Source organism: Coloeus monedula (assembly GCF_965178545.1).
Source record: "Coloeus monedula genome assembly, chromosome: 31".
In the NCBI taxonomy this organism is placed as follows: Eukaryota; Metazoa; Chordata; class Aves; order Passeriformes; family Corvidae; genus Coloeus; species Coloeus monedula.
Genome location: NC_138811.1, coordinates 287,919 through 313,104, shown reverse-complemented (window position 1 = coordinate 313,104; position 25,186 = coordinate 287,919). Strand labels below are relative to the sequence as shown.

Sequence of the window (25,186 nt, the reverse complement as noted above, 5' to 3'; positions counted from 1 at the left end):
AGCCCCCCGGGACATTCTGGGGTCCCCCCGCGTGGGCGCGGTGCCCTGAGCCCTGGCACCCCACATGAGGAGGGACCGGAGCAGCGTGGCCGGGCCTGAGCAGCAGGTGAGGGGCACCGGGGGGAGGGCGGGGGGCTCCGGCCGGGGCGCGGTGCCAGCGCGGTGCCTTTCTGTGCCGTGCCAGGGCCGTGCCGTGCCGTGCCGTGCCGTGCCGTGCTCCCTGGCAGTGCCGTGCCGTGCCAATCCGTGTGGTTCGATGCTGTGCCGTGCCGTGTGCCCCGCCGGGTGATGCTGCACCGTGCCGTGCCGTGCCGTGCCGTGCCGTGCCGTGCCGTGCCGTGCCGTGCCGTGCGAGGCTCCCTGGCCGTGCCGTGCCGTGTTGTGCCACGCTCTGGTGTGAGACTCGCTTGCCAAGCTGTGCCATTCCGTGCCGTGCCAGGTGGCGGGAGGCTCTCCTGGCCGTGCTGTGCCGTGCTGTGCCGTGTGCTGGCAGCCTGCCTGGCTGTGCCGTGCCGTGCCGTGCCATTCCGTGCCCCCCCCCCCGCCCCTCTGACGTGCCCCGTGCCCCCCTCGCAGCCCCCCCCGGCCATGCCGGGTGCCGACCTGCGCCGCGGCCGCCGCCGCCTCTCCGCCACCCTTCAGGTGCCCCCCTGGAAGCCCCCGGAGCCCCCCGACCCCCCGCGCCCCACCACGCTGCCCCTGCGGGCCCCGCCGGTCACTCACCCCCGGCCCCCCAGGTACGGGCGGGGACATGGGGGGGACAAACGGGGGGCGCGCGGCCTCCGGGGGCTGCCAGCACCGGGGGGACCCCGAGTGTCCCCGTGCTAATCCAGGGGGATTTCGGGGGGCTCCGGACAGCGCTGGGAGGTGTCCCTCGGTTGGGGAGCCTGTGGGGTGGGGATGGGGACGGGGATGGGGACGCGGCCCTGGATGGGCACAGTGCCAGGATCTGGCCTGGGATGGGGACATTGTCCTCGCTGGGGACATTCCCTGGGGCAGGGACAATGTCCAGGGTGGGGACTGTGCCTGCACGGGTGACCCCGGAGTGTCCCCACAGCCTCTGGGGGGGCTGCGGAAGGGGGTGACCCCGCAGTGTGGCACTAGGGGACTCTGCAGTGTCATGGAAATGGGGGGACACCCCCAAACCTGGGGGTCTGTATAGGGGGGGACCCCCACCCTGAGACCCCAACCCTGGCCCTGGGGGGGTCCCTGCAGCGCCGTGCAAAGGGGCCCCCCCAAACCTGCAAGGGGGTCCGTGCTGTGCTTGGTCTGGTGGGGTCCCGGTGCTGCTCTGGGGATTCCCTGTGCCCCCCAGGCCCAGTTTGGGTACTGGGGGGGCAGGAGGGGGGGTCCCCTCGGCTGGGAGGGGGAATCCCTAAATGGGGTGGGCACCATAGGTGGGGGATACCCCGAAAAGGGGGATCCTCGCCAAGGGGATTTTGGGGGGGCGTCCCCGCCGTGGGGAGATCGGGGCGGGGGGGGGGAATCCCTCCGTGAGGGGGAGAATCGGGAGTGGGGGGGAGGAAGATCCGGGATCCCCGTTCTGGGAATACCGGGGGAGGGATCCCCGGTTAACGGGGGGGGTCCGCGCCGCCGTGACTCTGCGTGGGGGGGTCCACGGGGTCCCGGGGCGGAGCCGATCCGGGGGCGGGGGAGGTCCCGGGGCGGGGGGAGGCGCCGAGCCAGGCGCGGAGGCGGCACCGGCAGCGGCACCGGCAGCGGCACCGGCGGCGGCACCGGAGGCACCGGGAGGTTCTTTCCCGGGTCTTTCCAACCGGTTGCACGGGGCCATGAGGAGCCCGGGACCGGGAGGAGCCGCTGCCGGTACCGCGGAGCGCTAAGGAGGGACTCCGGAACCGGTACCGGGAGGAGCTCCGACACCGGGAGGGGCTCCGGAACCCGCTCCGGTACCGTCACCGTTACTGGCAGCGGCTCCGGCACCGGGGGTGGCCGCGGTCCCGGCGCCGGCAGCATTGCGGGTCCCCGGTTCCCCCCGGTGCCGGGGATGATGGAGCCGGTGCCGGGCTCCAGGAAGAGCCTGTCGCTGTCGCTGCCGGTGCCCCGGGAGGGCCCGGGCCCCCTGCGCCCCCCGCAGCACCTCTGGCGCCAGCCCCGCACCCCGATCCGCATCCGCCACCGCGGCTTCTCCGACACCGACCGGCACCGGCCCCGGCCCATGGAGCGGGCGGATGCCGTGGACACCGGGGACCGGCCCGGGCTGCGCAGCGCCCGCATGTCCTGGCCCTCCTCCCTCCATGGGACCCCTGGCACCGGCAAGCGGTAGGTGACGGCGGCGACACCCCCGGGGACGCCCCCAGCGTCCTCCCGGTACCGGGACTGGAGGTGGGAGCTCACCCAGCGTCATCCCGGTACCGGTGCCGGAGGTGGGGCCTCCCCTGGGGCCCCTCTTGGGACCGGGATTGGAGGCGGGACCCCCTCCCCAGTATCCTCCCGGTACCGGGATCAGAGGTGGGACCCCCCCAGCATTATCCCAGCACTGGCACTGGGAGCCCCCCATCGTCATCCCGGTGCTGGCACTGGAGGTGGGACCCCCCCCCCCCCCCAGCATCCTCCCAGTACCGGAGATGGGAATTGGGGGTACCCAGGGACCCCCGTGGGCCCTGAGGGAGGGGTCCCCCATCCCAGCACCTCTGTTTCGGGGTCTCCCCTTCGTGCTGCCGCCTCTTCCCGGGGTGATCCCGCTCCTGAGGCCACCGCTGGGAGCCTGGGGATCCCGAGGCAGGGATCGGGAGCTGCCACCAGGATCCAGGAGATTGGGAGATGCCTGGTTTGGGGGGGCGGGGGGGATGCAGCCCCCCAGGATCCATCTGGCCCCAGCGCTGGCTCTTCCCGTTCCCGGTTGGGAAGTTTTTTTAGGGAAAACAACTTGGGAATGCGCCGCCATGTGCCGTGTGCTCTGCGTCCTTCCGGCGGCTCCGGCTTCATTAGGGGCGTTAATTTATGCACAGGAGGCTCAGCAGATGGTCGGGATTCGGGAAGCGGGGGGTGATTTCCTTCCTCCTCCTCCTCTTCCTCCCGTCCCCATGGATGGCAAGCAGCTGGAGAGGGCGATGGGGAGCAGCAGGGCCGGAATCCCCCTCGGTGAAACCCCCCCAAATCCAGAGATTGGGGTGTGGGATCCCGTTCCCCTGCTGCCCTATGACCCCCGCCCCGTTATCCCGGCATCCCGGTGCTGTTGGGGTTCGGCGGGGAGCAGCCAGGAGGAACCAGCTCCACCCTGGCTCCCGGATTTTCCCCTTCCTGGGCCAATTAGCGGAATGAAGCCGAAGGCAGGTGAGATCCCAAGGTGGGATCTCGCCGAAGCAGGGCCGGAGCCGCAGCCGTGCCAGGATCCAGCCAGCTGCCACCGGCTCCTGGAGGCTCTTCCCAGCTCCCGGCGGCTGCTCCTGGGTTCCTGCAGCCCTAATGAATTCCTCCTGCTCCAACCCCCTTTCCCTACGGATATTAATAATTCCCGCGGCCGCCGACCCCGCGGTGATGGCGGCGTCGCAGCCCCTCCGGCATTTCTGATGTGCCGGAATCTTTTCCGAGGGGGATGAGTCACCTGTGGCCATTAAAAATGATTCACGGTTGTCTCCGGCTGCCGGAGCAGATCCCGGTGGGTTGGGAAGGAAATCCCAGCTACCAGGAATAGCAGGGACGCCCCTTCCCGACGCCCCCGGGGCTGGCGCGGCTGGCACCCGATGGGATGGGGTGACACGGGATGGTTTTTGGGGGGGGGGGGGGATGGCGCTGGGAGGGGGACCCTGGGAGATATCCCGGTCCCTGTCACCTTCCCAGTGTTCTGCTCTTCCTGCTCTCCATCTCAATCCCATCCCTCTCACCATCTTTATTTCATCCCCATCCCTGTTTCTTCCCTGTCCCCATCCCACCTCCTCCCCAGTCCCCAACCTTTCCCATGCCCATCCCTGCCCCATTCCCATTCCATCTGTCTCCATCCCTCTTCCCCATCTCTTCCTTGCTCTCATCATTCTCCATCCCATCTTCCCACTCACATCCTCGTCCTCATCCTCATCCCTGTCTCCGTCCCATCCCGGGGACACCCCGGATCCATTGGGAATGATCCGGAGGATCCCCCACACCCCACCCGCCTCTGCTGGGGCACCCCAATTCTGGGGGGCTGGACCTGCCGGACCCCCCCCAGTCCACCTGTGCGGACCCCAAACCGCATCCCAAACCGGGGATGCTACTTGGGGTGACCCCAGATGCCACCCAGGGTGCCCAACCCCGCGGACCCGGGCCTGGCTGCCCCCTGCGCCTCCGGAGGCAGGGGAATCAATCCCGCTAAAATTCCAAAAAAGCCCTTTTTTCTTCCCGGAGCCGGTTGCTAAATTTGCCGGCGGTGAGTCACCCCCCCCACCCCCACGCAGCCCCCCCGGCTCCCCCCGGCACCCCGGGGGCGGGGGCTGCACCCGGCGGGGACCCCGCGGGATGGGGACCCCCGGCAATGAGGCTGGGGACCCCCCCAGGGCCGGGGGGTTGGGGACCCCCATGGACCCAGGACCCCCCCCAAGGACTGGGGCTCCTCCATGGGACCAGAGACCCCCCCCCCCCCGAGCCCCCCAGGGCTGTTCTACCGCCCCCCTGACCCCCTCCCCGGTGCTGGGGGGCTCTGGGGAGGAACGGGGACCCCCCCCGCCGCTGGTCCCAGCACGGCCTGGGAGAGGAAGCTGGGAGGGGAACGGGGCGGGGGGGGCCGGGGCGGGACCACCACCGTGTCCCCCCTCCCCGCCCCGGGGAGATGGGTTTGGGGGTGTCACGGGGGTCCTGAGGGTCCCCCTGGTTTTGGGGGGGGTTCCCGGGATCGGGGGGCTTCTGGGGGGCTGCTGGGGGGGGGGGTCCCTGTTTGGGACACAACGTTCTCCCCCGTGTCTCCCCAGCTCGGAGGTGGAGAATGGCCCATGGGGGGGGCACAGCCCCCCGGACCCCCAGGCCAGCCCGGGCCGGGGGCTCCTGGCCGGGGCCCCCCCGGCGCAGCGCCGCGAGTCCTTCCTGTACCGCTCCGACAGCGACTTCGACGCCTCCCCCAAGAGCATCTCCCGCAACTCCTCCATCGCCAGCGAGGCGTGAGTTCCGACCCCTCCCCGAACGCCCCCGGACCCCCTCGGCACCCCCAGAGCCCCCCCCAGAGCCCCCCGAGATCTCGCTGGACCCAGGAACCCCCCCAAAACCCCTGCGGTTCCCCCAAGAGCATCTCCTGCAACTCCTCCAGCACCAGCGAGGCACGGACCCCCCCCAGAACCCAAAGATCTCCTTTGGCCCCCCCTCCAGCAGCCCTGGAATCCTCCTGGCATCCCCCCGGACCCCTAGGACCCCCCAATATTCCCCCATTTACCCGGAGACCGCTCCCCAATATCCTTCCCCCACCCCCATCCCTCCATGCCCCTCTCCCAGTATCCCCTTGGGGACCCCCAATATTCCCCCAAGGTGACCCAAAATTCCCCATCACCCCCAAATTACCCCCAAAATCTCCTCAGAGCCCCCCCCCTCCAACGCTCTCTGAATGGGGGGGGGTCCCGGGGGGGTCCCAGATTCTGTGCCTGACGCCCCCCCCCCCAATTTCTTTTCCAGCCACGCCGAGGACTTGATCGTCACCCCCTTCGCTCAGGTAGGGTGGGGGGTCCCGAGGGGTCTCAGGGGGTCTCAGGGGGTCTGTCCCCCCCTCGATGTCCCCCTGACCCCCCGGCACCCCCCAGGTCCTGGCCAGTCTCCGCAGTGTCCGCAGCAACTTTTCCATCCTGACCAAAGTCACGACACCCCCGGGCAGCAAGTGGGTGATCTCGACCTTTGACCTTGACCCCCCCCTTCTGAAATTGGGGGTCCCGGCCAGCCCTGACCCCCCTGCCCCCCCCCCCCAGGCGGTCGCCCATCGGCTCCCAGCCCCCCCTCTGCAAGGCCACGCTCTCAGGTAAGGGGGGGTCGGGGCTTTGGGGGGGTTTTGGGGTCTCACTGGGGAAACTGAGGCATGGGAGTGGCAGCCCCCTCCTCCCCCCCAAAAACGGAGCACTGGGGTCCCCCCACATCCCTCAGATCCTGAAGGACCCCACAACTCCAGGGGATCCCCACATCCCCCATCCCAGAGGGGTCCTCCCCATTGCTGGGGGTCCCCTCTGTCCCGGGGTTCCCCCAGCCCCATCCCCAGGGCCCCCCTCGCTGTCCCCTGTCCCGGTCCCAGTGGGTGCTGTCCTCTGTCCCCAGAGGAGACGTCCCAGCAGCTGGCGCGGGAGACGCTGGAGGAGCTGGACTGGTGCCTGGAGCAGCTGGAGACCCTCCAGACCCACCGGGCGGTCAGCGAGATGGCCTCCAACAAGGTGGGCACAGGGGGCACGGCGGGGACACGGCGGGGACGGGGACACGAGGACAGACCCTGCAGGGACACGGGGCCAGGGCCTGGGACAGTGACGAGGGGCCGGGGGGTCCCGGGCCCAGTGGGGACTGGGGGCAACATCGGTCGGTGGTCCTTGGTGGCAGTGGCTGTGTCGGGGTGCTGGTGGCACTGGTGGCACTGGTGGCACTGGTGGCAGTGGCTCTGTTGGGGTGTCACTGGTGGCTGTGTCAGGCTGCTGCTGGCATTGGTGGCACTGTGGCACTGGTGGCAGTGGTGGCAGTGGTGGCAGTGGTGGCACTGTGGCACTGGTGGCAGTGGCTCTGTTGGGGTGTCACCCGTGGCTGTGTCGGGGTGACACTGGTGTTGGTGACACTGGTGGCGTTGGGGTGTCACCGGTGCCGGTGGCCGTGGTGCGGGATTGTGTCCCCATGTCCCGCTGTCCCTGTCACCCCCCGCGTGCCCCCCAAGGAGGGTCCCGCACCCCTATGGGGCACTGCAGGGTCCCTGGGGGTCCCTGACCCCTTTAGGGGGGCGCTGGGGGGGTCCCAACCCTTTCGGGGTGCCCCTTGGGACGTTTTTTGGGGGGTCTGCAGAGACCCCGATGCTTTAGCGGTGTCCCGTGGGTGTCTGTGACCCTTTTGGGGGGGGGTCCCTGATCCTTTTGGGGGTGCCAACCCTTCGGGGGGTGTCTCCTGGGGGGGTCCTTTATCCCCCGGTGGGGATCGCCTCCCCCGTGTCCCCCCTGGCGCTGCGGCGGGGCCGTGACCGTGACCGTGACCGTGGGGAGGGGGCGGGGAGGGGGCGGAGCGAAGCCTCGCGCAGGCGTCTGACCCCCCCCCGCCCCCCCCGCCCGGCGCTCCGCGGCCTCCGCAGCCCCGACCGGACCCCCCCGGCACCCCCAGGGTCCCCAAAAACCCTCCGGGACCCCTCCGCCAACCCCCCTTCGCTCCCTCCCCACATCCTCCGCATCCTCCGCATCCCCCGCATCACTGACCCCCCCCCGCGCATCCCCTCCCTGCACCCCCAGGGTCCCCCCAGACCTCACCGGACCCCCCCCGGATCCCCCCAAACCCCTCCGGATCCCCCCCGGACCCGCCCCCGGCTCCCCCCGCCCCATCTCATCCCTCCCCAACTCCGCGTCCTTTTGCCCCCCCTCCCCCCCCCCACCAAATCCCTCCTCCCATGGGCACCCACTGACCGCCCCCCCCCCAACCATCCCGGGGGGGCTTCAGGACCCCGGGGGGGTTCAGGACCCCCGGGGGAGGAGGAGGAGGAGGAGGGGGAGGCTTCACTCTCCAGCCCATAAAAGGGGGGTGGGGGCGATGTGAGGGACCCCCCCCGTGTGGTCTCAGCGCCGGGGGGGGCTGGCGGTGCCCTCCCAACGCGGGGGGGGGGCCCCGCTCCCCCCCCCCAAAAAGCTTCCACCATGTCCAGGGCCCCCCCCGGGCCTTGAGCGGGGTTCGGGGGTGTTCGGGGTGGAACGGGGGGGCCCCCCCCGGTAAATAGGGACAGCGGGGTCCTTCGGGCTGTGGGGTGGGGTGGAGGGGGGGGGGTCCTGCACCTCCCTGCCCCCCCCCAATTCCCGGCTGGAAAATGCCCTTGGTGGATTTCTTCTGCGAGACCTGCGCCAAGCCCTGGCTGGTGGGGTGGTGGGACCAGGTAAGGGGGGGGCAGCGGGGCGAGGGGGGGTCCTGCGGGGGGGCGGGGGCACGTCTGACCTCCCCTGTCCCTCTCAATGTCACCCCCCCCTCCCTGCATGGCCCCCCCGCCCCCCCACCCGAAGGTGCCCCCGCGGTTTGGGGGGGTCTTTTTGAGCTCCATCGTAGTGGGGGAGGGGGCTGGGGGGCTGCCCCCACACATTTGAGGGTCTTGTTGTGGTTTGGGGGGGGCCTTGGGGGGGCTTTCCCCCCTTAATTTGGGCCTGGGGGGTGCAGAGGCCGAGCGAGCTCGTGACGTGCGTGGGGATTTGGGGAGGGGTCTCTGGGAGGTTCTCGGAAGGTTCCCCCCCGCCCCCCCCGCCGTACAGGTTAACCCCCCCGTGGGGCCGTTGCCGTGGAACCGGCGGTTGCCATGGAGACGGGACGGCGGGTCCTGATTGGCTGGGGGGCGGAGGGATGCAGGGGATGCTCCCCCCCCCCCCGCCCCCAATTTGGGGAGGGGGTCAGTGGGGGGGGAACCCCTCGGGGATCCTGGGGGGGGAGTGGTGCTCCCTCCAGTGCCGCCAGTGACTGCACCAGTGCCACCAGTGCCACCAGTGATTGCACCAGTGCCACCAGTGCCACCAGTGCCTCCCCAGCACCACGGGGACCTCCTCAGAGGAGGGAGATGGGGGAGACCAGCCTGGCCCAGTTCCATCCCAGTTTTGTGGGAGTTTCGTCCCATCCCAGTCCATCCCAGTCCCATTTTACCCCCATCCCAGTCCATCCCAGTCCATCCCAGTCCCATTTTACCCCCATCCCAGTCCATCCCAGTCCCATCCCCTGGGCTCTGGCCAGGTTGGGATCCCTCTGGAGGGCTCACAGGGGTGATTTGGGGAGTTCGGGGGGGGGGGTGTCTGGGGGTCCCGTGGGAGCCGGGGGGGCTCCGGGGGTCTCTGGGCCTGACTGCTGTCCCCCAGTTCAAGCGGATGCTGAACCGGGAGCTGACCCACCTGTCCGAGATGAGCCGCTCTGGGAACCAGGTGTCCGAATACATCGCCAGCACCTTCCTTGGTGAGACCCCTGGGACCCCCTCGGGACCCCCTGAGACCTCCCCGGAACACCCAGAGACCCCCAGAGACCCCCCTGCCACCCCAGGGAGTTCCCAAGGCTACCATGAGACCTCCCCCAAGCGCACTCCGACATCCCCAGAGACCCCCCCCAGGGACACCAGGAGACCCTTGGGGACACCGAGGACCCCCCTAGAGACCCCCGCTGGACCCTCGGGGACACCCAGAGACCCCCAAGAGCAACCACCAGACCCCTACAGACCCCTGGGGAACCACCCAAGACTCCCAGAGACCCCTGGGGACACCCAGAGGACCCCTCCGGATGCCCCCGACACCCCTGCGAGCCCCAAAGCCCCCCCTAGAGCCCCCCCGGCCGTGCCCGTGCCCCCCCAGACAAGCAGCCCGAGGTGGAGATCCCGAGCCCCGGCCCCCCCGAGCGGGAGAAGAAGCGGCGGCCGCCCCCGGGCCTGGGCGGGGCCGTGAAGTCGCTGACCCCCGGCTGCGACCCCGGCCCCGGCTGCGACCCCCTCCCCGTGCCCCGATTCGGCGTCGAGACCGACCGGGAGGAGCAGCTGGGAAAGGTGGGGAGGGGGCTCGGGGAGGCTCCGGGGGGGGGCTCTTGGGGGCAATTTGGGGGCCTCCTTGGGTCTTGGGGATGTTTGAGGGTTTGGGGGTGTTTGGGGATCTTGGGGAGGTGCCAGGGGGTCTCAGGGGGAGTTTGGGGGGGCTCCTCTGTTTGGGAGTCTTGGGGATGTTTGAGGGTCTCAGGAGGGTTTGGGGGTGTTTGGGGATCTTGGGGGGGTGCCAGGGGGTCTCAGGGGGAGTTTGGGCAGGCTCCTCTGTTTGGGGGTCTTGGGGATGTTTGAGGGTCTCAGGAGGGCTTGGGGATCTTGGGGGGTGCCAGGGGGTCTCAGAGGGAGTTTGGGGGGTCCCCACCGGACCCACTTCCCCCTCGGTGCCCCCTCCCAGGAGCTCGACAGCCTCAACAAGTGGGGCCTGAACATCTTCCGCGTGTCCGAGTTCTCCAACAACCGCTCCCTGAGCTGCATCATGTTCACCATCTTCCAGGTGAGACCCCCCAAGACCCCCCAGGGACCCCCAAAAACACCCCCAAAACCCTCCCTGCCCCTTCCTCCATTGCCTTCGGGGGTGCTGAGCCCCCCAGACCCCCCCCTCCTGTGTGTTTTGGGGCTGTTTTGGGTGTGTTCTGGGTGTATTTTGGGGATGTTTTGGGTATCCCAACCCCATGACCTCCCTCCCCACGGCCGGGTGTGTGTTTTGGGTGCATTTGGGGCTGTTTTGGGGCTGTTTCAGTGGTCTCGAGCCCCTCACAGCCGAGACACCCCCGTGGGTGTGTTCTGGGTGTATTTTGGGGGTGTTTTGGGTGTCCCAACCCCCTGACCCCGCCTCCCCACGCCCCCCAGGAGCGGGACCTGGTGCGGACGTTCGGGATCCCGGAGCGGGCGCTGCTGGGCTACGCGCGGGCGCTGGAGCAGCACTACCACCCCGACGTGGCCTACCACAACAGCCTGCACGCCGCCGACGTCCTGCAGTCCACGCACGTCCTGCTGGCCACCCCCGCCCTCGACGTGAGCCCCCCGCCCGCCCCCGAGCCCGCAGCTGGGGGAGGGGGGCACTTGGCGGCAGGAGGGATCCGTGGCTGGGTGGTGGGAGCTGTTACAGGGACCTGTGTGGGGTGGTGGTAACTGGGTGGGGAGACCCATAACTGGGTGGGGGGATCCGTAACTGGGAGTGGGGGACTCATAACTGGGAGTGGGGGACCCATAACTGGGACGGGGGACCCATAACTGGGTGGTGGGACCCGTAACTGGGACGGGGGACCCATAACTGGGTGGTGGGACCCGTAACTGGGACGGGGGACCCATAACTGGGTGGTGGGACCCATAACTGGGCGATGGGACCCGTAACTGGGCAATGGGACCTGTAACTGGGTGGTGGGACCCGTAACTGGGACGGGGGACCCATAACTGGGCGATGGGACCCGTAACTGGGCAATGGGACCTGTAACTGGGTGGTGGGACCCGTAACTGGGAGGGGGACCCCATAACTGGGAGGGGGGGACTCATAACTGGGAGGGGGACCCCATAACTGGGAGGGGGGACTCATAACTGGGAGGGGGGACTCATAACTGGGAGGGGGACCCCATAACTGGGAGGGGGGACTCATAACTGGGAGAGAGGACCCATAACTGGGACGGGGGACCCATAACTGGGAGGGAGGACCCATAACTGGGACGGGGGACCCATAACTGGGAGGGGGGACCCATAACTGGGACGGGGGACCCATAACTGGGTGGGGGACCCATGGTAGGGACCCATTTTGGGGCTGTTATTGGGTTGGGGAACTCGGGGTGGCTGGAACCCCTTTATGGGTGGGTGGACCCACGGCAGGGACCAGTTCTGGGGTGGTGGGACCAGTTCTGGGTGTGATTTTGGGGCGAGGGGAGCCATAATCGGGTACTGGGATGGGTCATAAGGACCCATTGAAGGGTGGGGGAACCCGCTGGGTTTTAGGGCGGGTCTGAGATGGGGAAGGGGGACCTGGTGGGTTTTGGGGGGGGGCGGATTCTGAGGGTGTCCCTCATCCCCATCCCAGGCCGTGTTCACGGACCTGGAGGTCTTGGCCGCCCTTTTCGCTGCCGCCATCCACGACGTCGACCACCCCGGGGTGTCCAACCAGTTCCTCATCAACACCAGTGGGTGCACGACCCCGTCCTGGGGGTCCCAGGGGTCCCTTCCTGTGTCCCAGGGGTCCCTCCCCATATCCCGGGGGGTTCCTGGGGATCCCTCCCCGTATCCAGGGGGGTTCCTGGGGGTCCCTCCCCATATCCCGGGGGGTTCCTGAGGGTTCCTCCCCATATCCAGGGGGGTTCCTGGGGGTCCCTGACCGTATCCCGGGGCTCCCTCCCGGTGTCCCCCAGACTCGGAGCTGGCGCTGCTCTACAACGACGAGTCGGTGCTGGAGAACCATCACTTGGCCGTGGGCTTCAAGCTGCTCCAGGAGCGCAACTGCGACATCTTCCAGAACCTGTCGCGACGGCAGCGCCAGGCCCTGCGCCAGATGGTCATCGACATGGTCAGCGCCCCCCAAAAACACCCCAAAGACCCCCAAAACACCCCCAGAATTCCTCCTCAATCCCCTGAAAAACACCCCTGACTCCCCCAGCCCTGCACTGACATGGTCAGCCCCCCCAGACCCCCCCCAGTCCCCCCACTTCGGGGGTCCCGCTGACCCCCGGCCCCCCAGGTCCTGGCCACGGACATGTCCAAGCACATGAGCCTCCTGGCTGACCTCAAGACCATGGTGGAGACCAAGAAGGTGACCAGTTCGGGGGTCCTGCTGCTGGACAACTACACTGACCGCATCCAGGTTGGGGGGGAACCCTGGAAAGGGGGCTGGGGGGGGGGCCCCAAGGGGTCATCAGGTGGTCAGGGGGGTCCCCAAGGGGTCCTGGAGGGCCTGGGGGGGTTTTCAAGGACCTTTGGGGAGATCTTGTGGGTGCTGGGGGAATCCCCGAGGGGTCTGGGAGGGGCCTAGGGAAGGTTCAGGGGGTCCCAAAGGGGTCCAGGGGGACGTGAAGGGGTTCCCAAAGAGTCCTGAGGGTATCCTGGGGATTGTCAGGGTGGGCGGGGGGGGATTCCTGGAGGATCCAGGTGGTCCCCAAAGTGTCCTGGGTGACCTGAGGGTCCCCGGGCAGCGCTGGCGGCTGTGCTCAGCCGCGGGCGTCCCCGGGGGGGGGGTCCCGGCTGTCCCCGAGGCGGCGCGGGTGACAGCGGCGTCCCCGCAGGTGCTGCGGAACATGGTGCACTGCGCCGACCTGAGCAACCCCACGAAGCCGCTGGGGCTGTACCGGCAGTGGACGGAGCGGATCATGGAGGAGTTCTTCCGGCAGGGAGACCGCGAGCGCGAGCGCGGCATGGAGATCAGCCCCATGTGCGACAAGCACAGCGCCTCCGTGGAGAAGTCACAGGTGAGGGGACACCGGGGGCACCGGGGGACACACAGGGGCACGGGGACACCAGTGGGGACACCAGTGGGGACACCAGCCCCACATGCGACAAGCACAGCGCCTCCGTCAGGAAATCACAGGTGCAGATCCCCCAGTGTCCCCAACATCCCCAACATCCCTGATGTCCCCGCTGTCCCCAATGTCCCCAGCATCCCCAATGTCCTCAATGGCCCCGCTGTCCCCAATGTCCTCAACATCCCCAATGTCCTCAATGGCCCCGCTGTCCCCAATGTCCCCATCCCCAACGTCCCCAACATCCCCAATGTCCTCAACATCCCCGCTGTCCCCAATGTCCCCGCTGTCCCCAATGTCCTCAACATCCCCAATGTCCTCAACGTCCCTGCTGTTCCCGCTGTCCCCAACGTCCCTGCTGTCCCCGATGCCCCCGATATCCCCAGCGTGTCCCCAGCGTGTCCCCGTGTCCCAGGTGGGCTTCATCGACTACGTGGTGCAGCCGCTGTGGGAGACCTGGGGGGACCTGGTGCACCCGGACGCGCGGGAGATGCTGGAGACGCTGGAGGAGAACCGGGAGTGGTTCCGGCGCCGGGTCCCGCGCAGCCCCGAGCCCCCCCCCGAGCCCCCCCCCGCCGGGCCCGCCCCGCCCCCCCCTCAGTTCCGCTTCGAGCCCCCCCTGAGCGAGGACGAGGAGGGGGAGGGGCGGGACCCCCCCCCGGATTCCCCCGGGACCCCCCGAGAGCCCCGCGAGGTCCCCCCGGAGCAGCCCCCAGGGAGACCCCCCGAGGAGGGGGAGGGGGAGGGGGGGGAGCCCCCACCCCCTGAAAGAGGAGAGTGGAGTTAGAGAGGAATTTATTTTATTTGAATTCATTTGAGTTAATTTTATTGGGGTTGGTTTTGTGGGGATTATTATTTTTATTTGGATTATTTTTATTGGGATTATTGTTTTCATTGGGATTATTTTCATTTGGATTATTTTCATTTGGATTATTTTCATTGGGATTATTTTCGTTGGGATCGCTTCCATTGGAATTCTTTTACTGGAATTTTTTTCATTGGAGTTATTTTTATTGGGGTTATTTTTTTATTGGGATTATTTTTTATGAGGCTTATTTTCACTGGAATTCTTTCATTGGAATTCTTTCATTGGAATTCTTTCATTGGAATTTTTTTTTTTTAGATCTTTTTTTTTTTAATTATTTTCATTGGAGTTATTTTATTGGAATTTTTTTTTTTTAATTATTTTCATTGGATTTTTAAAATTGGAATTATTTTTATTGGGATGGTTTTATTGGAATGATTTTGCTGGGATAATTTCAATGGAATTCTTTTCATTGGAATTATTTTTATTATTTTTATCGGAATTATTTTATCAGAGTTCTTTTTCATTGGGATTATTTTTTATTAGAATTATTTTTGCTGGAGGGATTTAATTTGGATTTTTTCCTCAGAGTTATTTTTACCGGAATTATTTCTATCAGAATTATTTTTATGGGAATTATTATTTTATTGGAATTATTTTTATTGGGATTATTTTACCGGAGTTATTTCAATTTGATTCGGTTTTGGGGTTTATTTGGGGGGTCGGGGGAGGGGCATTTTTATTCTATTTTTTAAAAAACTCGAAAAGACACAAAAAAAAGATGGAAAATTGACCCCCCCCCAGGAAGAAAACAGGGACTAGGGACCCCCCCCAAAAACGGAGGAACCCCCCCAAAAAGGGGAGATCCCCCAAATAAATGGGGTTCCCCCAAAAGCCATTTATTGGGGGGGGGTTGGGGGCTGAGGAATTGGGGGGGGGGAGCAAGCAGAGCCCCAGATTTGGGGTTTTCCCACCCAAAATCTTCCCCATTTTGCACAGGGACCCCCGGGGTCGCCCCCTGCCCCCAAACCCCTTCCCCTGGGGTCCCAGCCCAGAATGGGGGGGGGTCTCCCCGAGCCCCCCCGGAGGTGAAGCAATAACCGGGTGCCCCCTCTGTGGGGGGGTCGGGGAGGTTCCCGTTTTTGGGGGGCGTCCCCACTTCTGACCGTACTGTAGCACTGGGGGGACGCGAGGGGGGCTGGGGGGGGGCTCTGGGGGGAATTTGGGGGATCTGACCCCCCCTCCCCCAAAACCCCCGTCCGAAATTCGGGGGGGGTCGCGCGGGGGGGGTCGTGCAGAGCTTTTATTTTTGTACCGGCGGCGGCGGCGCTGTAAATACTGGGAATAGTGTGTGTGGGGGGGGGGGTCCCCAAAACCCCTCAGCACCCTCGGAAGGGGGGGCCTGGGGGTGACCCCCCACACCCCGGGGGTCTCCCCCCCCCTTTTGGCACCCCCTTCTCCCGCCAGCGGCTCCAATAAAGAGGAGAAGGGACCGAGCCCGGGGGTCTTTCCTGGGGGTCTCTGGGGTCCGGGGGGGGCTGTCAGCGATGGCGGCGGTTTGGGGGGTCCCGGGTGGGTTCTGGGCCTACTCGGGGGGGTCCTGGGGGTGTGTGGGGAGGGTCCTGGGCTCGGGGTGGGGGGTCCGGGAGGGTCCCTGGGGGGGGTCAGGGGTCTCCCTGCCCCCCGGGGGGGTCTCGGTCACCATGACCGGAAACGGCTCCAGTCGGGACGGACCGAGCGGAACCATCGTGGGGGCGGAACCGGCGCGGCGGGAGCGCGGGACGGGAGCGAGACGGACCGGGCGGAACCACTGTAGACGGGGCGCGGGGGAGGGACGAGTCCACGTCGGCGGAGCCGGCGGTGAGCGGGGGGGGCGGGACCGGGGGTCCCGGGACGGTACCGGGAGGGTCCCTGGGGGCGGGGTCGGTACCGGAGGGGTCCTTGGGAGTGGGGTCGGTTGCGGGGATGGCGGGGTCGGTACCGAAGGGGTCCCTGGACAGTACCGGGGGGTCCCTGTGGGGGGGTTGCCTGAGGGGGCCGGTACCGGGGGTCTCCGGACGGTAGCGAGGGTCCCTCACAGCCCGGCGTGTCCCGTCCCGGCAGCGAGAGGCTCCGCCATGGACGAGCCCCGGCCTCACGGTGAGTCCCGTGATACCCCAGGCCCGGTGCCGGTGCCGGTTCCGGTTCCTTCCGTGACCCCCCGGGCCCCCTCAGACTCCCGGGAGGCGCCGGAGCCGCGGTCGGGACCCTCCGTGGCGGTGCCGCTGCCGGAGCCCCCCGAGGACGGGGACGATGCCGACACGGCCGAGGTGAGTTGGGGGTCCCGGTGTCCCGGGGGGGTCCGGGAGGAGCCCGGCACCGACCCCCGGTCTGACCGCACCGGCAGCTCCTGGCGGGGCAGCGGCAGCCGCGGGGCTTCTGGACCTTCGAGTATTACCAGGCGTTTTTCGACGTGGACACGCGGCAGGTACAGAACCGGCACCGGGCACCGGCACCGGGCACCGGGAGCAGCCCCGGCTGAGCCCCGCCCGTGTCCCCGCAGGTGCTGGAGCGCATCAAGGCCTCGGTGCTGCCGGTACCGGGGAAGAACTTTGTGCGTCACCGGCTGCGCAACAACCCCGACCTGTACGGTGAGGGAGGGAGGGACGGGCGGCGCCGGCTCCGCTCCCGCTCCCGGTGCTGGTCCCGGTACCGGTCCCGGTGCCAATGCCCTTTCCCCGGTCCCAGGCCCGTTCTGGATCTGTGCCACCCTGGCTCTGGCTCTGGCCATCAGCGGGGACCTGTCCCAGCTCGGCGCCGCCCGCGGGGGCCCCGAGCACCGGTACCGGCCCCGCTTCCACCACGGTGAGGCCGGGGGGGGGGTTGGGGGGGGGGGGCACGGGGGGGTCCCAAACGGTGCCCGGTCACCTCCGGGATCGGGGTCCAGATCCCTCGGGGCGTGTTTGGGGTGACCCTGACCCCCCCTCAGCCCTTGCCCCGCACCCTGGGCCCGTTCCCGTGACCCCCCCGTGCCCCCCCAGTGCCCGTGGCCGTGACCCTCATCTTCAGCTACGCGGGGCTGGTGCCGCTGGGGCTCTGGGGGGCCCTGAGCTGGGCCCGGGGGGGCTCGGGGGGCTCCTTCAGCCTCCTGGAGACCCTCTGTGCCTACGGCTACTCCCTGGCTGCCCTCGTGCCCGCCGCTGTGAGTCGGGGTCCCCGGGTTCGGGGGGTCCTTGAGGTGTTTGGGGGGGTCCCTGGGGTGTTGGGGGGGAGTCCCTGGGGTATCGGAGGGAGATTTTGGGGGTCCCTGGGGTATCGGAGGGAAATTCTGGGGGTCCCTGGGGTGTTGGGGGGGGGGTCCCTGGGGTATCGGAGGGAGTTTTTGAGGGTCCCTGGGGTGTCTGAGGGGTCCCTGGGGTATTGGAGGGAGTTTTTGGGGGTCCCTGGGGTGTCGGAGGGAGTTTTTGGGGGTCCCTGGGGTGGTTTGGGAGGATCCCTGGGGTGCTGGGGAGTCCTCTAGGTATCTGGGGGGGGGTCCCCAGAGTGTTTGCCAAGGATGTCTGGGAGGGTCCCCGGGGTGCTGGGAGGTCCCAGAGGGTGTTTTGAGGGGTGTTTGGGTTATTTTTGGGGTCCCTGAGGTGCTTTTGGGCTCTCCCCAGGTGCTGTGGGCGCTGCCGGTGCCGTGGCTGCGCTGGGCAGTGCTGGCCGTGCTGGCCGTGCCCTCGGCCGCAGCGCTGGCCGTCACCTTCTGGCCACCCCTGAGGGCTGGTGGCCGCGTGCCCGCGCTGGCCGGGGGGGCCGCGCTGGTAGCCCTGCACACCCTGCTGGCCCTGGGCTGCCAGGTACCCCCTGCCCCGACTGGGGGGGGTCTGAGGGGGGGTCGGGGGCGCTGGGACCCTGAAATGAGCCTGGGGAGGGGTTTAAGACCCCTGAAAACGCAGCTGGGGGGGGGGAACTAAGACCCCAAACTGCCCCTGGAGGGGTCCTGGGGGGGCTTTAGGGACCCCCCAGCCCCAGCCCTGATTCCTCTTTTCCCTCCCAGCTCTACTTCTTCGAGCCCCTCCCCACAGCGGGATCTGGGGGGGCCCCCGTGGGGATCCCCCCCTCCAACGCTTCCCACCCCGCACGGTGAGGGGAGGCTGGGATGGGGGGAGCCCCTGGACCGAGGGGACCCCCCCATCCCCCCCCCCGACCCCCCCTCCTCGGAGCCCGCTCCGCTCCATGAGCCCAAATAAAAGCAGGGATTCTCCAATCTGTGCCCCGCTGATTTTGGGGAGCCCCAGACTCCCCCCTGGGGAGCCCCCAGAGCCCTGAGGGTGGCCCGAGCGTCGAAACCCTCCCGTTTATTCAGACTACAGCCGGAAAAATCCCGCACATCTGCTATTCCTACAGCCGGGGCCCCCCCAGCCCGGCCCCCGCTGCACCCCCCGAGGGCAAAACGGGCCGGGGGGACCCCAAGCCCTCCGGAACGGGGCCGAACCCGGAGCTTTTGGTACATTCACGCCCGTTCCCGGCGGGATTCCCATCCCGGGGGAGGTGGGGGAATTCCCGGTGGGATTCATGCCCCCCCCCCCCCGCCCCATCCCACCAGGGATTATCTGGGAATCGGAGCGTTAAAAAATGAACCTCCCCCCCTTTCCCCCCCTCCCCAAAAGAAAACAACAAAAAAACCCCAGAAAACCCCTCCGGGTCCGGCACGGAGCGAGGGGGGCGGGAGGGGCCCCCCGGGGCTGGGGGGGGGCCCCCGATTTTGGTTTTTTCCTGGATTTTTGGGAGCGGGGGGGGCCTTTAGCTGCCGTAGTGCATCGTGTTGGTGGTGATGGACATGGGGGAGGCCATGGAGATGGGGGGGCCCCCCATGGTGAACTGGCTGTTCAGGGGGTAGTGGGTGCTGGAGCCGGCGCCGCTCTGGCCGCTGGACGAGCCTGGGGGGCAGAGGGGGGGTCAGGGAGAGGATTTGGGGGGGTCCAGAGAGGTATTTTTGGGGGGGGTCGGGGGTACCTTGCACGATTCCCGTGCTCATGATGGAGCCCATCCTGGAGTGGGTGTGGTTGACGATGCCGGTGTTGGCTGCAGGGTGGGGGGGGCACGGTGAGGTTTGGGGGGGGGGGGCTGTGAGACCCCCACGGTCATTACGACACCCCCCAGGCCCGGTTTGAGCCCCCCCCAGACTCACCCAAAGGGATCAGGTTGTTGTGGCCCACGTTGGAGCCGCCGGCGATGACGCTGCTCAGGTCGTAAGCCGCCGGCATCCCTGCGGGGAGAGGGGGGTCAGATCCCCCCAAAAGCGGGGGGTGACCCCCCCTCGGCCCTCCAGGACCCCCCCAGAGCCTCCAGGACCCCCCCAGAGCCCCGGAACCCACCGGCCACAGCCATTCCCGTGCTCATGTTGTAGGTGCTGCCCGTGTTCCACATGTTCTCCGACGGGGACGTGTAGTGGGAGCCGGGGGGGGGCGAGGGGGTCGTGCCCGTGTACCTGGGGGAGGGGGGCGGTTGTGAGGGTTTGGGGGGGGTCCTGGGGGTCCCCCCCGGCCCCGCAACCCCCCCGGCCCTACCTGAAGAAGGGATTTTTCAGGTCGAGGAGGTTGGAGGACTTGGAGCCTGTCTGGTCCACCTGGGCCACGATGCTGATGTCGTAGCTCTGTCTGGGGGGGCACAGCCCGTGAGACACCCCCAGTTGCACCTGGAGGGGGGCTGGGACCCCCAGATGGAGCTGGGGGGGGGGGGGGTTCTGAGACCCCAAAACACCCCTGAGGGGGTTCTGGCCCCCCAGGCCCAGCAGCAGCATCTGGGTCGTGGCTGCCCCCCTCAGCTAAAAATACTCCCCTGAAACTGGGCCAGGCCCCCCCCAGGCCGAACTGGGCCAGGAGCCCCCCCTGCAGCTGCCAGAGGTGCCGAGGGAGCAGCGGATCCGGCACAGCCCGAACCAGGGCACGGCTGGGGGTGGGGCTTAGGGACCCCCCCTGTGACCCCCCAAACCTCCCCAATTCACCCCCACACCCCCCCAAACCTGCCCTAATCGCCCCCAAGTCTCCTGAATCCCCCCAAACTGCCCCATGCCCCACCTCTTGTTGGCGATGAGCAGACAGGTCCCTGAGAGGGTGTCCCCGGCCTTGGCGAAGAGTGGGGACTGGAACAGGCACCTCACCTGGTACCAGTGGGTCAGCGGCTCCGTGGGCGCCGTCGAGAGCCACACAGTCATTCTGGGGGGACACAGGGACACGAGGGGAGGTCAGACACAGCCCTGGCCCCCAAAAAAAAACAGATCCCCTCAGACCTCAACCAGATTCCCCCCCAAAAACCCACCCAGATTCCCCCAAACCCCCTCAAAGCCCACCCAGGTGCTCCAGGGCATCCCCACACGTACATGGAGCCGATGAAGGCCACGTCGAACCAGAAGGCCAGGCCGTGCACCAGCCCCGAGTGCAGCATGTGGAACTTGAAGGGGATTTCTATCCTGGGGGACAATTGGGGTGGTCATGGGGTGGCTGGAGACCCCCCCCTAGGCTCCCCCCTGGGCAGGGGGGGGCTCAGCCAGGCCCCTGCAGGTGTCCCCCACCTGTGCAAGTCGCCCTCCTTGGCTTCCAAGAAGTTCACGGTGTATTTGACGGATTTGGCCATTAAGATCCGGATGTCAAAGGTGTCCTGGGGAAAGGGGGGTGGGCTCGGTGTGGGGGCACTCCTGGCTCGCCCTGAGCCCCCCAAAGCGGCTCCTTGACCCCCCCCCCACCCCGGGGGTCACTCACCACCACGGGCTGCCTGAAGTACTCGTCCACGGCGGCCCCGCGCAGCGCCGAGAGGTCGACGCCGTGGAAGGAGGGCTGGTACCTGCGGGAAACCCCAAATCGGGGACCCCCGGGGCAGGGGACGGGGCCAGGAGCGGGTGTCACCCCCAGGCAGGGGACGGGGACGGGGTTGTGTCCTCCCCGGGGTCAGGAGGAGGCTCTGGGTCGTTGCCCCACTGCCAGGGCAGGGACTGGGGTTGGAATCGTGTCCCCAAGCGAGGCCGGGGAAGGGCTCGGGGTTGTGCCACCCTTGCCAGGTACAAACAGCCCAGTGCTGGCTCTGGGACAGGGCCAGACCCCAAAACGAGGCTCATTTTCCCCAAAACAGGGCAGGTTCCCCAAAACACAAGCCAGACTTTCCCCCAAAACCATCCAGATTGCCCCCAAAAAACAGATTCCCCCCAAACCCAAGCGGATCCCCTCAGATCTCACCCAGATTCCTCACAAAACCCACCCAAATCCCCCCGAAACCCACCCAGCTCCCTCCAAACCCCGCTCAGATCCCTGATCCCGATCGGAACCGTTCCCCCACGGGAATGGGGACTGGGAAAGGGGAACTGGGAGCACGGACTGGGAACCCCCCGTGCCCTCACCAGAAGTTGGCCTTGGTGAACTGCTCCATGTAGAGCTGCTCGTCCGTGAAGGGCGCCAGGTGCACGTCCCCGATGGTGGGGAACATATTCCCTGCGGAAGGGGACGAGCCGGAGCTTGGAGCTGGGAATGGGGGGGGCTCCGGCAGCTCCCGGGGACCCCCCTGCACTCACCACTGGGCTTCAGGTACTTCTTGGCGTGCAGGTAGCTCTCGAGCATGCGCTCGTTGAAGAGCATGTAGCCCATGGGCTCTGAGATGATGATGTCCACCTGCTCCGGCAGCGACACCTCCTCCACCTTGCCCGGGATCACCACGATCCGCTCCGTCAGGTTGTTGCTCTTCACCAGCACCTGGGAAAGGGTGCAACGAGGGGGGGGGGGTCAGGCTCTGGGATGGCCACCCTGGGTGTTTGGGAGCTCTTTGGGAGCCCCTCCCGGCTCACCTCGGCGTGCTGGGCCATGGTGCTGGCTTCCACCGCGTAGATTTTCCGCGCCCCGGCCTGCGCCGCGAAGAAGGAGAGGATCCCGGAGCCGCAGCCCACGTCCAGGACGATCTGGGGAAAGGGGGATGCCAGGGGGATGCCAGGGGGATGCCTGAGCCTCGTGGAGTTTATCCAGCCCGGGGAGCCGCGCGGATGGCGGGGATTAGGGCGGCCCCGGCGCCCAAAGCCGCTCTGATCCTGTGCTTGATCCTATATTTAACGTGGTGTGGGAACGGCGGCTCCCACAGGAGCGGGGCTGTCCCACCCCTCGCCAGGTGTGCTCCCGAAAAATGGGGAAAACAGCCCAATTTCCAGCTCCGGGACCAGGCTGTGCTGCTGGAGCTGCAGGCAGACCCCAAAGCGAGCCTGGTTTGTCCCGAAAGTGAGCCAGGCTTCCCAAAAAATGGGGCAGATTCTCCAAAACATGAGCCAGGGTTCCCACCAGCATCCTGCCCATAATCCCAGCCAAATCCCGCCAAGACCCAGCCACATTCCCACCCCAAACTGAGCCAGGCTTCCCCAAAACCCAAAACTTAGCCAGGTTCCCCCAAACCTCAACCAGATCCCACCAAAAACCAAGGCAGGCTTCCCCCCTAAAACCAGGCCAGTCTTCACAAAACCCGAGCCAGATCCCCCCCAAACCAAGCCAGATTCCCCTAAAAACAGCCAAAATCCCCAAAACAAGCCAGATTCCTCCAAACCGAGCTGAATCCCCCCCGCAACGATCGCGATCCCACAGACCTTGTCCTTGAAGTCGCTGTGGTTCTGCAGGATCGCCCGCTGGTACGTCCCCGTGCGCACGTAGTCCTGCATCATGTTCTGCTGCTGGGACAGGTACCCGTAGAACTGCCGGACACACGGACACGCCGTCACCCCGGGAACGCTGCCAGGCCGGGAACATCCCCCCCCAGGACCGGGAATTCCCACCTGGAAGTACTGCACGGCCGAGGACTCCTCCGTGCGCTCGCTGAACACCGAGCGCTCCGTGTTGTGGCCCCGGCAGTTCTTCAGGATGTTGTAAAAGGAGCAGAAATCTGGGGGGAAAAGGGGGCGGGGAGGGGGTTATTGGGGCATCCCGGGAGAACCCAGTGGGGTCCGGGGGTGTCCGGGGGGGGTTTCGCACCGTTGGGGGTCCCGAACTGCAGCAGGACGCTGTTGCAGCCCAGGGTGATGATGAAGGATTGTTTGCCCACCCGGCTGCACTCGGTCTCGCGGGACACGGAGCACTTGAACACGCAGACGTCCTCATCTGGGAGGAGGGAAAACCGGGAATGGGGGGGGGGGGTGGGGGGAAATGGGAGAGGAGGGTGTGGAGAGGGAAAACGGGGCGGGCACGGAGGGAAAATGGGGTGGGATGGAAGGAAAAAGGGAGGGGACAGAGAGAAAATCGGGGTGAGCACGAGGCCAAGCCCTGAACCCTCTGAACAGAGCATGATAAGGCACAGTTAACCTAATTAACCCCTAATTACAGCGAGGGAGCACCCCTAAAGCACGGCCCGGGGTGAGAAAGGGGGCAGCGGCCGGAATTCCAATCAGAAACGGGGACTGTCCCCGTGGATGTAAGGGAAGAGGCTGCAGGGCCCGGGGCGGCGCTGGGAATTGCCCCAGGAGCCATCCTAGGAGCCGGGAGTAACCCCGGGACTCGGGAATCGCCCCGGGAGCCATCCCGGGAGTCACCCCGGGAGCCGGGAGCGGCCACCGGCAGCGAGCGGGGCAGCGGCCGGGAAAACCAACCGCGCCGCTTCCCCAAAAATCCCGGTGTTTCCGCCGGGATGCGGCTGCCGGAGCCCCCTCCCGTCCCGGCGGAGCGGCCACGCGGCGCGGGAAGTTGGATCGGGATGGACCGGGAGCGCCGGGAGCGAGGCCGAGCCGGGAGCACCTGCCCCGAGCCGGGAGCGCCGGGAGCGGGAATTCCGCCGGCTCCGGCTCTTTGTGGCCGATGAAAGGGCCGCCAGATGTGCCGGCAGATGCTGCACGGGCGGCCCGAGCCCCCCGGAGCCCCGGCCCGGCACACAAAGGCTCCTCTGGAACGGCTTCCGGAGGCTCCGGGAGAAGCTGCGGCGTTCCCGGCGGAGAACGGGCCCGGCCGGCACCGGGAGGAGCCGCGGGCTCGGGCATGAAGCGGCCGCCGTGCCTCAGTTTCCCCCCCCCGCCCCCATCGGTGTCAAAGCCGTGGCCGCGCGTTAATTATTCCCGCTGGTTAATTAACGTAACGGAGCGCCCCCGCTAGCACGGAGGGGGCCGGGGGCTCGTCCCCCACCGCGGATAATCCGCCGGGAGCCGCGGGGATCCCGGCCGGACGCGGAGGATCCCGAGCACAAAGCGCAGGAGACGCCGGGTTTGGGGAAAGAGAGGGAAAAATGCCCCAAAGCTCGGGAAAAGCCGGAATCCTGCGCGCAGACAAAGAGGAGTCGGCGCCGCCGCCGCCCCCCGAGCCCCTGGAACTCGGGGGCGCCACCGGGAGCCCCCCCGGGCGCCGGGAAGGTCACGGAATTGGGGCCGATTCGGGCAAAAGTGGGAAGAAGGGGGGGGGGGGGGGATGGGAACGAACTTTCCGCAGCCTCCGGGAAACGCCGGGGGACGGGGACCCCCCCGAGCTCCCCCCGAGCCCCCTGACCTCGGCCGGGAGGGGCGGGGGCGCTGAGACCCCCCAAAGGCATCGGGCACCCCAAAGTGCCCCCCGAGCCTCTCTCTGGAGCCCCCAGCCTCCCCCCCCGGCAGCCCAGCCCCCCTCGGCCCCGAACCCCCAGCCCCCCCCAGCCCCTAACTCGCCGCCCCAGGCCCGGCCCCCCCCGCGCCCCGGCACCCCCGAACCCTCCAGAGCCCCCCAGGTGCCCCCACCCCGCCGATCTCCCCCCCTCTCAGCCCCCCCATCCCCACAGAGCCCTCCGAGCCCCCCCAGCTCCTCACTGACCCCTCAGGGTCCCTTCCCGACCCCCCCCCCCATCCCCAGAGACCCCTCAGGGCCCCGTTTTAGCCCCTCCCGCCCCCTCTGACCCCTCAGGGCCCCTCCCCCATCCCCACAGACCCCTCAGATCCCCCCCCCCACCCTCACAGACCCCTCGGAGCCACCCCGCAACCCCACTGACCCCTCAGGGCCCCTTCCCATCCCCACAGACCCCTCAGATCCTCCTCCCCCATCCCCACAGACCCCTCAGACCCCCCCCCCCCTCTCCCCACATCCCCCTCCCCCGCCGGGCCCCCCGCCTCTCCCGGGGCCCCCCCCCGCGCACTCACGGCCGTAGAGGGCGATGGCGGCGCTGTCGGGGCCGGTGCGGACCTCGAGGCGCAGCGGTTGCTGCTCCTGGTGCCGCTGGATCTCCCCGTTCGCGTCCCCGACCGTGAGGAGCCGCACGCCGGGGAACACCGACACCGCGGCCATCTTGGACCGCGCCGCGCCCCGCCCACCAGGGGCCCCGCCCCCCGCCCCGGCCCCGCCCCCCGGG

The 25,186-nt window shown here is 67.6% G+C and overlaps 3 protein-coding genes across 5 annotated transcripts; 2 read left to right on the top strand and 1 right to left on the bottom strand.

The window, feature by feature from the left end:
- Positions 1-2,008: 2,008 nt before the first annotated feature.
- PDE4A (phosphodiesterase 4A) lies at positions 2,009-13,885 on the top strand (the record flags this gene model as incomplete). The annotated part of the gene is made up of 15 exons (XM_082299318.1): positions 2,009-2,280; positions 4,902-5,087; positions 5,593-5,629; positions 5,718-5,791; positions 5,880-5,929; positions 6,220-6,332; positions 8,967-9,060; positions 9,450-9,637; positions 10,026-10,124; positions 10,481-10,645; positions 11,673-11,772; positions 11,998-12,152; positions 12,324-12,446; positions 12,865-13,047; positions 13,514-13,885. 15 exons carry the CDS (start codon positions 2,009-2,011, stop codon positions 13,883-13,885), a joined length of 2,211 nt encoding a protein of 736 aa, XP_082155444.1.
- A 1,806-nt stretch (positions 13,886-15,691) lies between these two features.
- Positions 15,692-18,105, top strand: YIPF2 (Yip1 domain family member 2). 3 transcript variants are annotated; one of them, XM_082299382.1, is made up of 9 exons: positions 15,717-15,763; positions 16,007-16,042; positions 16,118-16,212; positions 16,290-16,370; positions 16,446-16,533; positions 16,631-16,747; positions 16,924-17,084; positions 17,542-17,724; positions 17,925-18,105. In XM_082299382.1, exons 2-9 carry the CDS (start codon positions 16,021-16,023, stop codon positions 18,012-18,014), a joined length of 837 nt encoding a protein of 278 aa, XP_082155508.1. In that variant the 5' UTR covers positions 15,717-15,763; positions 16,007-16,020; the 3' UTR covers positions 18,015-18,105. The 3 variants fall into 3 exon arrangements, with proteins under 3 accessions (XP_082155507.1, XP_082155508.1, XP_082155509.1); XM_082299381.1 differs by having other exon boundaries at positions 15,692-15,763; positions 16,007-16,212; XM_082299383.1 differs by lacking the exons at positions 15,717-15,763; positions 16,007-16,042 and having other exon boundaries at positions 16,063-16,212; positions 16,446-16,528.
- A 108-nt stretch (positions 18,106-18,213) lies between these two features.
- Positions 18,214-25,133, bottom strand: CARM1 (coactivator associated arginine methyltransferase 1). The gene is made up of 16 exons (XM_082299377.1): positions 24,978-25,133; positions 22,864-22,989; positions 22,668-22,774; positions 22,482-22,586; positions 21,702-21,812; positions 21,432-21,609; positions 21,261-21,351; positions 20,629-20,710; positions 20,442-20,527; positions 20,250-20,339; positions 19,948-20,085; positions 19,438-19,527; positions 19,246-19,358; positions 19,059-19,136; positions 18,884-18,952; positions 18,214-18,807 (listed from the first exon to the last, which is right to left on the bottom strand). The coding sequence occupies exons 1-16, from the start codon at positions 25,120-25,122 to the stop codon at positions 18,671-18,673; spliced, it is 1,746 nt and encodes a 581-aa protein (XP_082155503.1). The 5' UTR covers positions 25,123-25,133; the 3' UTR covers positions 18,214-18,670.
- Positions 25,134-25,186: the final 53 nt, after the last annotated feature.

Coding starts and splice junctions, on each gene's coding strand:
- CARM1 (XM_082299377.1), bottom strand. CDS start 25,122: ATGGCCGCGGTGTCGGTGTTCCCCGGCGTGCGGCTCCTCACGGTCGGG. Junction 19,528..19,947: donor CTGCTCATCGCCAACAAGAG/GTGGGGCATGGG, acceptor GTGCCCCCCCAG/ACAGAGCTACGACATCAGCA. Junction 19,359..19,437: donor CTGAAAAATCCCTTCTTCAG/GTAGGGCCGGGG, acceptor CCCCTCCCCCAG/GTACACGGGCACGACCCCCT.
- YIPF2 (XM_082299381.1), top strand. CDS start 16,021: ATGGACGAGCCCCGGCCTCACGGTGAGTCCCGTGATACCCCAGGCCCG. Junction 17,085..17,541: donor CTGCCCTCGTGCCCGCCGCT/GTGAGTCGGGGT, acceptor GGCTCTCCCCAG/GTGCTGTGGGCGCTGCCGGT. Junction 17,725..17,924: donor TGCTGGCCCTGGGCTGCCAG/GTACCCCCTGCC, acceptor TTTCCCTCCCAG/CTCTACTTCTTCGAGCCCCT.